This window comes from Gavialis gangeticus, unplaced genomic scaffold (genome assembly GCF_001723915.1).
Source record: "Gavialis gangeticus isolate Ggan-Ray unplaced genomic scaffold, GavGan_comp1, whole genome shotgun sequence".
Taxonomy (NCBI): domain Eukaryota; kingdom Metazoa; phylum Chordata; order Crocodylia; family Gavialidae; genus Gavialis; species Gavialis gangeticus.
In genome coordinates this window covers 37577483-37588917 of record NW_017728997.1, presented here as the reverse complement: position 1 = coordinate 37588917, position 11435 = coordinate 37577483, and the positions used below count along the sequence as shown (strand labels likewise).

General features: G+C 41.5%; 1 protein-coding gene across 1 annotated transcript in view; it reads left to right on the top strand.

Moving 5' to 3' along the window:
• The window catches only part of ISY1 (ISY1 splicing factor homolog), a 39299-nt gene that overhangs the window by 6072 nt on the left and 21792 nt on the right, over positions 1-11435 (top strand). Inside the window, exons 3-8 of the mRNA XM_019505072.1 lie at positions 1542-1593; positions 3566-3631; positions 4301-4343; positions 6489-6601; positions 8121-8238; positions 9384-9506. Coding sequence (XP_019360617.1) covers positions 1542-1593; positions 3566-3631; positions 4301-4343; positions 6489-6601; positions 8121-8238; positions 9384-9506 — 515 coding nt within the window. The remainder of the gene's footprint in view (positions 1-1541; positions 1594-3565; positions 3632-4300; positions 4344-6488; positions 6602-8120; positions 8239-9383; positions 9507-11435) is intronic.

The window sequence follows — 11435 nt, the reverse complement described above, 5'->3', positions numbered from 1 at the left end:
CTGCCCACCCGCAGCCCCATCCCATCTGCCCGACTGAGAGCATCTTGCCCACAGAGGTCCTTGGCCAGTCTCCATGAAGACCCTTCCCTGCTGCTCCATTGGGTGCTCCCAGCAGTGGGTGCAGGATGGATGGACCTAGTACAAAATAAGATCAGTTGACCCCTCTGCTGCATCAGGCCAGGTCAGAATCTCTTCCTTCCCCTCTACCTCTCGCATAGCCCATAACAGCTCACCAAAACTCTTTTAGTGGTTTTCTGCCCAAATAATTGCCCCCCCCCCCCATAGTAGAGCTTGTCACCATGCTGAGCAAGGATTTTTATTCCTTGCCTGGCTTGTTCTTGTTGCATGCTGCTCTTTCCTGTCCCTTGTTTGGCTCCTATGAAAAGTGAAGAGAGGGCTTTTACCTCCTGCCAGTTGTGCCAGAAATGAATGAAAGTCAAAGGTGTAAGATATAGTTCAGTCCCTGAATCTCAGGCTGAGGGAGGTCTATAGAGTGATTTTATGTTTGCCTCTGGCCCTTTTGAAAGGATCTTCTTTGTCTCAAGCAACTCTGTTCAGAGACTGGGAACAGGGTGTACCTTGAAGCATTTCAGAAGGCACATGTACAGATGTATATGCCCAGTAAAACACTCTGAGGCATGACAAAAACATACCTGGAAAGTGTGCGCATGTATGGTAGGTCAGTCCTCCAGGCATCCTACAGTCGGTGCTTCCCTTGGCGTTCAATCTGCTTCCCTTGGCCCCCTGGTGAGGTGACTCACGGACTCAGTTCTGCTCCGTGCTGCTGAGGCAGTTTTCAAGTGATTTGGCTGGGTGATGTAGCATGCACCTGAAACACTCATTTAAGAAAAAAGTTTCAAACCCTATTACACTTAGATATAACAATTGAAATGTTTCAATTTTTACTTTGAGAATATTAGAGGCATAACATTCAGGCAACATATAGCAGTCATTGATTCCCTTGTAGCTGCCCTTTAGGAGGGGAAGTAGCTTGGGGGGGTGGGGACAGAATACCTAGGAAACTCATATTTTCAATTTTAAAAAAAAAGGAAAGAAAAGTGTATTAATCTACTACAGGCCATAAGTAGTGTTTACTGAAGCTGTTATGACAGAAAAAATGTTCTTGAAATGTCTTATTAAAGTACAAGGCAATCAAGCTTGTTACTTTAAATGTTAAATCTCACAAACCATCCTATCTAGATGACAGCATGTTTCACTGGTGTTGACTGATTTGCTTAGTGGCTTCTTCAATGCTAAATGTTTTAAGTGGAAATATTGGAAAAATTCTGACTCTTAAATAATCAGAGCAATGTAAATGTTTTAAAAAAAATGAATCGCCAACCAGTGTTGCCATTGAGAACATCACGGCGCTGAAGAAGCCTCTAGCCAAAGCACTCAGTGATCATAGATGTACTATAATTGTATGTGTCCCTGCAGAATTCAGTTCACTAAATCCCTTGAAAACCTGACTGTAGGGGCTTGTTACAGGGAGAATGTAGCTGTAAAAGTAAAAAAGCAAACTAACTTATTTTCCTTTTTAGGACAGCCTTGGCAAGGTTTCGCCAAGCTCAACTTGAGGAAGGGAAAGTTAAGGTAGGACGGAAAAAATTATTTTCTTTTTAGTAATCGATTGGTGTTGGTTTTTTAATGTGCTCAAATTAGTGCTCACTGATTTTGTACAGAATGCGAAGGGATGTGGAGTTTTTCATCACAGTGTTCCCAAATGTTGTCCCAGGACTGGCTGCTGCATACAGACTGTGGAAGAAAAACGGGATAAAGCAGAGGTTTTCAAAATGGCAGGGCAACACAGATACTAAGTTTTCTGCAGATGCTAACTAAAAACTCTGCTAGAGCAGTAACTTCAGTTCGGCTGCTAGGGGAAAAGGTGAACCATGAACCTGCTTAAATCGTGGACAGAAAGCAAAGGTGATAATTAAAGTAGAAGCCAGGTGTCTTGATTGTAGAATAAGGAAGAGATAGATGCATAATAACTTGGAAAGAAATTCTAAAAACATAAATGTGAGATTTGAAGTTATCTTCTGCTAACATAGCATGCATTCACTGATCAGTTGTGGTCCTGATCATGGGTTTTGTTTGGCTTTTTTCCCAGTCAGCCCAGGAAAGCTAGAAGAGCTCTTGTATGATCTTTCCTTCCCTGGTAGTGCCCTGGCAAAGTAGCAACTATTCAGCATTTTGTATCCAGGGGCATTCTGAACTTGGGATTTACACATGACCTGACAATATTGAGGCATAAGTTAGGCATGTGGTGTCTCACTTTACATGCATCTATTCTTAAATGTGGTCATAGCTTGCACAGTTGAATCTAACATCAAATCATTATAGCCAGGCGCAAGATATGAAGGAAAAGTTGACTGAAGTGTGTGTGTTTTACAAAACCACTGCTGAAGAGATTGGGTCCAGAAGCTAAATGGAACCTGTCATTTTAGGTTCATATTTCTAAATCTCCACAAGTGGACTGTTACATCTATACAGAGCGTTTGTGACTTCATTGAGATGTGATGTAGGTGCAGGAGTCCATGTACTTGGGCCTTGCAACTTTTTGGTCATTATCAGGATATTTTTTTGTTCTGGTAGCTTTGTCAGAAGAATGCTACAGAATCCAGTAGAAGGTTTTACCTTAAGGTTCCATTATTTAGATTTCTTCTCCAAGGACTGAGACTAACATCTCTGAGAATGGCCTAAAGCAGCACAGTAGAAAATAGCACCTAGAATTATTGTACCTAAAACATTCTTCAAAAAAGAGGCTTTCAGAAATTGCTGGTTGTAGTTGGGAGGTTTTTGGCACATCCTAACTGGGAGGCTGTTCATGCATAAAACAATGCTATGGAAGAAGGTGTGGAAGTGAGGCATGGAGGAAGCATAGGAATAGGTACTAACAAGCAGATAAGTAGGTAGCCCTGAAGGTAAGGGAAAAAGTCTGATCTTCAGTTTGCAGTAACTGAGGTCAGTGAGCTGTGTAGAAAATGCGGGGGAGACATTATTAGAGGCAGGAAAGAGAAGTGCATTTTTGTAGCAGTATTATGGATAAATTGTATGGGAGAAAGATGAGAGACCTGGAAGCTCATTTCATCCAACTGGAAAAACTAGATTGAAACCTTAACTGTAAGAATAGAAAAGGAGTGATCAGGCTTAGCTGTAGAAAAGTAATAAACTACCAAGGGGCTAGATGTGGGCAGAGGACTACAGGTATCTCTCTGCCTGAGCTATAGTGATTAGTGTGAGGCTAGTGTTGGACAGTGGAAGGGAGAGGCTTTGACCAGAGATGTCAAGTTCTATTTTGGACACTCTAGACTTGAGTTGACAGCTGTGTTCTGTAACAGGATTTCATTCATCAGGGCTGCTAGCAAACACCTCTTACTAACACTAAATTGGTGTTAATCATTGAAAGGAGGGGTAAGAGAAAGTGGAAGTAAGAGTGGCTGACTAGCTGAGGGCTAATCCACTAACAGTGTGGGTAATGAGAGAGCATTCTTGAATGCATTGCGGGTGTATTGAACTTCAATCTTAGATTATTTGAAGCTTATGATATATCTCTGCTGAACAGGAGCGAAGACCTTTTCTTGCATCAGAATGTAATGAGTTGCCGAAGGCTGAGAAATGGAGACGACAGGTATGTGCTATAGAGACACTTTTGATTCTTTAAAGCAGGGGTCAGCAACATTCTAGCAACAAATATAATGCAAGGCTAAAGGCAGACCACTGATCCCTGCCTCTCCTGCCTGCTAACTGCCAGTTATCCTGGCTTGGCAGGCCAGATGGAATCTCTTTTCAGGCTAACCTTGTTAGAGTCTGGATTGGCAAATGGTCCATTTGTTAAAAATGCATAATTTGAGTGAAACTTATACCACTACATTTCAGGAGATTAGCTTTAAAGCATTTCTATCAATATATAAAAAGCCAACATCCTTGTGAATCAGGGTGAGAATATGTGTGCTTTGAATACAGCACTGCCTCAAGCATCCCTTTGCTGCTAGTTCTCTAATGTGAGTATTTAATTAGATTAAGGATCAAGCATTAACTATGCCAGCACAACGTGAATCTCATTTTAACCTTAATGACCAGTAAGTTAAAATAAATTGTTGGTTCCTGTTGTACAAAGTCTGTACAAGTCTTTAATTTGGCCTTAAGTATTGTACTTAAATTGTTTACTAGGATCTAAAAATTGCCCTTCCAAATGAGTCTCTCATGTAAGTTTTCAGTCATCTATTAGAAATTAGCTTGTGACTGCTAACTTTTACTGGAAAACTAATTTCTAAATACTTGTTTTTTGTTTAACCAGATTATTGGTGAAATCTCCAAGAAGGTTGCTCAGATTCAAAATGGTATGTATTTAATTACAGCAAAATGTATGAAACTTCACTTCCTTTGTTGGAATGTGCTGGCTATAAAATCATATTGATTCATATTTTACTGTTTTAATTGGTATCAGTATCAATATTTTGTTGCTGGATTGTAGCTACAATGACCATTTCAGTGTCCAATATATTTCATACAGCTACAGCTAGAAAATTACCAACTTTCAGTGGGATGTAGCAGTTTTCTAGCTCTCAGGGTATTAAACTTTCTCCACTAAAATGTAAGGGTGCACTGATAAAGATTGTTTTGGCCGATAGTAATGGCTGATGATTGTTAACCAGCCATATTGGCCAATACCAATCTGATAGCTGATATGTAGTCTGTTGTGGGAGGAAAGGGGTATGGGGGGGACAGATCAAGGCACCCTATGTTGAGGGAGGGAGTGGGGCAGAGGCAGGCACTGCCCAGCTGGGGCATAGCGGGGTGCAGGATGGAGCTGCAAGCGGCTCATCTGGGGGGGTTGGGAGAGGGGGGAAGCTCCCCAGCACTGTACCTACCTCCCAGAGAGGCATGTTGTCCCCCCCCACCGCTGAATTTGTGTGTGGGGCAAGGGCAGGCTGCCCACTGCAGGCTTGGAACCAGGGACCTTGCCGGTCTCTTCCTGGCAGGCGGACTGGGCCAGGGCTGCACTTGGGGTGGGGGGGACAGGTAGCAATGCTAGGAAGGGGACTGTGGTGGGGTATGGGGAATTTTTTGGAGTGGAGTAGCCGACCCTGTAGCCCCCTCCCAGCACCCGCATGCACCCCACCTACACCCAACCCGAGCCCAGCCCCCCTGCCGGGAAGAGGTCAACACAGTCCCTGGCCCCAAGCCTGCAATGGACAGCCCGCCCTTGCCCTGTACAGAAATCTAGGGGGTGTGTACTACCATGCCTTCCCCTGGGGGTGTACGCAGCAGTGGGGAGCCGCCCTCCTTCCTCAGCCCCCTGTGCCCCCTGGATAAACCCCCCACAGCTCCATCCCCTGCCCTGCCCCAGCTAGGCAGTCCCTGCCCTATTCACTCCCTCACCATGGGGGCCTCAATCTGCCATATCCTCCTTCTCCCATCCCCCACAGACTTACAAGTCATATGCTGTTCTTCAAGCTGCTGGGCTGCATTCCTGGCTACGTGCATGTTGCAGCTGGGTGCGTGTGTGCAGCATTTATTGGTGACATTATCGGCTACGCTGGCCAAAAAATGCCGATTGCCGATTATGGCAACTTTCTTTTTATCGGTGATCTGATATGTACCAATGTATCGGTGCACCTCTACTAAAATGGCAACTTTCTATATGCAGCTCTGCATCTATAACCTTATCATTCTTGCAGGACTTTAGAGGATACTGTTAAGCTTGACTTGAACAAGAAGCAAGGTGATGGCTAGAATAATCAAACTTCTAAGTTGCTACAGTTAGGCAACAGTTAAGAGTAAAATTTCACAAACAATAAAAACTTACCACCTTCAGTTTTTTGACAGGAAGCCTTGAGGGGCTGTGTGCGCTGTTGATAGGCAGAGTTCCCGTTTCTGCTTTCAAGAGGAGCTATGATAGCCCAGTTAAAATACTGGCATCTTCCCCAGAATTTATCTACTTGAAATATTTGACAAGTCAGTTAAGGATGCATTCTTTTACTTGTGAAACTATTAAAGTTTAAAATATTTATGTACCAGTATAAATAATGAAAAAAACAAAGTGATCTTCCTGCATGAATTACATCATGACTTACCAGGATTAGTCACTAATAAACCTGAATAGATGCTTTCAGGAGCAGTAAGCTGTATTCACTAGTTCTAAGCCAGTGATAATACCTATCTGATTCAAACTAAAGCTAATGTGCTTTTGGCAGAGTAGCATGTTTTTAAGTACAGGAAGTACAGTACTTGGTTTTCTCTCAAGGCATGGCAGAGTGCTTCCTATCTAGCAAACATCAGTCCTGGGGAATACATAAGTCTTTTTTGCCCCAAAACTGTATCATTCATGAAGAATGATCTTGCATTTTCAGGGACCCTCCAGGAATTTAAGGGAGGAAGAGGTGCTTTTCTTCCCAGTAAGAAGAAGAAAAAAATCCTTCCAAACAGGCACCTAATACTGGTGTCTATAGAAACTTCCTAACTTCTTTTTTCCTTTCTTGTAGCTGGCTTAGGTGAATTCAGAATTCGAGACTTAAATGATGAAATTAACAAGCTGCTAAGAGAAAAGGGACACTGGGAGGTCAGGATAAAGGAGTTAGGAGGTCCTGATTATGCTGTAAGTACAAAACAATAAATCTTGTTGACAAACAGAGCAGCAGTTAACTGAATCACTAGTAAAGTAATAGCTCTTCATCTCAGGATAAGAAAGCTTAATCTAATGAATGCTGGACTAGTGCTTTTTGTGCATATAAAAGAGATAAATTAATACATTTGTTTATATTTTTTAGTGATTAGAATGTCAATAGTTGAATCTTATTCAGGCCCCTAGAACAGGTTGAATCGTATGTTAGAACAAATATCTATGTCTTGTTTTTTCTATCCTGACCAGGGTCATAAAATGACTCTTTAATTTGCTAACGGCTTTAGAAGATAAAATTAAGTATTTTTCTGTTGACCATCCTTTCAGACTTTGAAAATTTATCTGCCCCTCTGTAGTTCCTCTCTTCTGCACCCCTTCAGTCTACGAAAGGTTTTACTCAAGTAATTTGTTCTCTGCTCATTGTGGAAAATGCAAAGCACAAGCATTTGATATTTTTAATTGCTCTGAGCCAAAATATGATGTTGGATGCTGAAATTTCTATTGTATATTTTTATCAGGTACTTACTAATTCAGTTTTTAATACTTGATCTGTGTCAGGTTCCACATAGTGACCCTGTGTATAGTAGGGGTGCTCAACCCTTAGTCTGCAGGCCAAATCTGTCCTATGGAGCCATGACATCTGGTCCACAGGGATTCCCACAACTTGGAAAACTTGGCAGTGGGCAGTGATGGAAGCTCTATGCAGCTGGTTCTAGCCTCGCCTGGGCCATTGTGCATCCAGCAGGATCAGGGATGGGCCCACCTCTCCCATGTGTACAGATTTGAGGCTAACCTACCCACCCCCCATCCTCCCCGTGCTGAATGGATTGGGCTATGCAACCCCTTGCAGCTCAATCAGGCCTGTTGTCTATTTCTGGCCCGTAGAGAGATCTGGCCCATGGGGTGAAAAAGTTGGGCACCACTGGCTTATAATATAGTATTTTAATCCAATTTTTGTCCCAAAACCATGATGTTCAGTATGAAGAGATGACAAAGTGTGTCTGCTATGAGACTTAATACTACATGACTGTCACATGGCTGATACTCAGTGAGTGCATCTACCCAAGATGCTACACCACCGTAGTGATAAGCTACAGTGACATTGCATTGGCCAGCACGAACTGTGACACCAATACTACTGTGCATTAGCAACGAGCTAAGTAGCTTGTTGCTACTGCATGGTAGGGTTGGAAATGACCCACGCACTGCTGGGACTGCACAGTAATGGCAGTTACTGCAGAGTCAGGCGCATGTGTTGATGTGCCCAGTAAGAAGGACAGTAGTAATACAAAGGTGTGCGTGATGTTAGTGGCAGTTATGTGCTGAAATATTTGATATAGCTGGAACACAGATTATTTTTTCCCCCACCCTAGTATCCTAGAGAATGAAAAATACCAATAAGCATAGGGGAAGAACTGAAGGTGACCAGGAGCAATGAATCTTGGGGTTTTGTTATTTTTATTTTTATTTTATTTTATTTCATTTATTCTTTAAGAGAGTTGGTCCAAAAATGCTAGATCATGAAGGAAAAGAAGTTCCAGGAAACAGAGGTTACAAATATTTTGGAGCTGCTAAAGACTTACCAGGTGTCAGAGAACTCTTTGAAAAGGAACGTAAGTAACTTGCCAAGTTTAGAGAATCATTTAAGTATGTTGAAAGCATTTTTTTTCATTTTGTTTATTTTTCTTGCTAGTGCTTCAGGCTTGTATTATTCCAACTGGTAACTCATAAGAGTAACTTTATGCAGCATCTTGTGTCATGTGAAATGTATCTGCTGAAATTGGAGTGAAGCTTCTATGTTAAGCTAGAGACCAGTCAACTTAAACATTTATCAAAGCAAAATTAAATGTTGTTATTCATTAATGTTTCCTTGACTGAAGAAAAACAACATTTATTTACATGCATAGCTGGAATAGCCTCCTGACTGGGGCTAGATAAATTCAGAGGAAAGCAAGTTAACTCTGCCTTTCCATGGTCCAAAAGAAAAAAATTATTAAAAAAAAAAAAAGTTTCAGTCTGTTTATATGTGCTTCTCGCTATAAACAATTGCCATTTCCCATTGTAGAATTAAGTTTGACCCTAACTTTATAAAATAGTAATTAACAATCCATTTTAATATTAGTGAGAACTAGTTTAATTGTATATATTGCTATCCAGTTAACTGTTCGGTGATCTTTATATCCTTGACTGTTGAAGCAGTAGGTAGTTGAGGGATGTTGCTGTGCTTTTAAGACCTTTTGACCCCAGGCTGGCCTTAGCTAGTCTACTGTGTAAGTTTTACATAAGAAGTCAAGAGGTAGTTGGGCTTAAAAGCTGAAATACAGAACCACCCCGGAGCCTCCTTACCCTGAATCCCTCAGAAGTATTACTTCCTAGGCTATGGGAAGGACCTCTGTCTGTTCGGAGATATTGTTAGCCCTCCCTGAAATCCTTGAGAGAGAATTACTTTTATAGGAGCACTTATGATGGCATGTAGCTGGCATCAGTGTAAAATAAAGTGCTAGAAAGGGGGAAGTTGATGCAAGTGTGAGGGGATGAGAGTGGTGGCTAGAGAACAGGCAGGCACTTTGAATGTAGCCTCGAGAAGAATGTAAAGAGTTCTTTGATCACTGATGATAGTTGTTTGTCTGTTTTGGTTGATTTGATCTGCCATGATGGACTAGTGCTGTGGGGCTGATTTATGGTTCACATGTGCATAACTAGCTATTAAGATTTGGAGCATCATTTTCTTTTGGGTGACTGAGTAATGTTCTTTCAGCTCTCCCTCCTCCAAGGAAGACTCGAGCTGAGCTTATGAAAGCAATTGATGCAGAATATTATGGCTACAGGGATGAAGATGATGGTGTCTTGGAGCCACTAGAACAGGAACATGAAAAGGAAGGTATGAGAGATCACTTGATGTACATTATAAAGCAGCAGTTTTTTCTTTAAGGCTTGCTGGTGTTTGTCTGGTTTCACATAAATTCTGGTAATCTGACTTGGAAAGAAGTAATTCTGGATTACTGCCTTGTTGGCAACACTGACGTGTTGGCAATGGAAATCTTTGCTGCAGATGGAAGAACTGTGTAAGCAGTTTTTGAGCTTTTGATAACTTTCTTTGAAATGCTTACAATTATCACCTGTGGTACACTCTTGGATAGGTTTTTGTTCTATTTAACCGTTATGCTTCATGTGAAGAGTGAGTAAAGGAGGCTGTCATCTTTCTGTCCCTTCAGAATGAGATTCCACCAAACTAGAATCTTGTGCAGCTGGCTGTGACTTGTTTTATTTTTTAAGTAGAAAACAAAATTCTTGGAAATTTAGTTTCCTTTCATTTGAAGAGGAGAATCGTTCTGTCTTTCCTTCTCTTAAGCATGTGGTGTCTCTTTTTTTTGTGGAAAATCTATCATTAGTAATGAAATGCTGCTTTTCAGCAAGGTTCTGTGCACTAGGATTTTGGTATTATAGGGGGTGCAAATTAGGCTGACTTGAATTTGTTCAACTACAGCAAAAGCCTGGGAATCTCCTTTCAAATTTCTCTGAACCTGGGGTTAGTATAATTCAGCTTCCTCTTGTCTGCTGGGAAGAATGTGGGGAGTCTGTAAGTAAGTAACAATAAAGCTAGTCAATTTGAGTGGGGTATAGCAATATTTGGAATGGTGGTATTAGCAAGATGCTGGGCACAGACGTCAGAAGACAGCAGCTTGCAATAGAATAAAAAAAAGCTGAGCAGAAGCACTTTGCAGGAAGGGGGCTGGACTTTTCCCATTGCTCTCTCCACAAACATGAGAGCCAGGTACTTGTTGAAACATGAAACAGGAAGAGGTGAAATGTTAGGCAGATGGCCTTGTAATCAATCTGGGCTCTGTGGTGAGGTACCACCTTCCCATTTTGCTGTTGTTCTACCAAACCCTGGTCTCCATTTCCCTATCTTCAGGAGCTTCAGTAACTCAGCCAGCACCCTCTCTGCATGAGACTTTTGGGCTAGTTTTATTAACATAAAGGATTCAAGTTCTGGGATGCTGGCTGTTTTCTGCCAGTCTGGACCTCCCCACGCTGATGAACAGCAGATTTCCAGCTTTCTTCTGGCATCCCTCAATTGATACGTAAGATCCAAACTGAGTACTATGTACATACTGTGGGTTTTTCCCAGTCCATCATTCCTTGCCTAAATAGAAGCCCCTATAATTTTGTCCCATGGTAACAGTAAATGGAGATGCACTAGCAGGGGCTTTCCACAAATTAACCTTAACTCAAACTCACTTGGTCCATTTTAAACCTTAGAATTTGTACTTTCAAGCTTACCGCGAAAGCATATATTGGTGGTTCAGGGATATGTAGTCACATGAGGAAGGCTGTTTTACTAGGTGGTTAAATAATTCATTAGTCAAGATTTGGCCAGCTCAGAAAGGTCTTGATTAGACTTTTTAACTTTTTATGTGTGCCTTAAAAGATTCTATAAAAACCTAGAATTATTGGATTTGGAACTTCAAATATATTAAGGAGAAATGTGAAAGAAGAACTGTCCTAAAACAAAAGGATTGATTTTTCTATTGCAGCTTTAATAGGGCAAAAAAAAGTACATGCCTTATTTTATTGTAAGGGAATTTCAGAGGTCTCCTGTTGTATTTTGTGTGACAGTCTCCTAGACTTGCTCATGTGAGATTGAGTTGACATGTTCTAAAATACTTTATATTTCACAGCTTTCCACACACCCCCTGCTTTGATCCTATACACCCCCCAATCTTACACACACATGCTGATCCTATACCTCTCCACTTCACACACTCACTGACCCTATACACATACACATACCTTGATCCCATACACA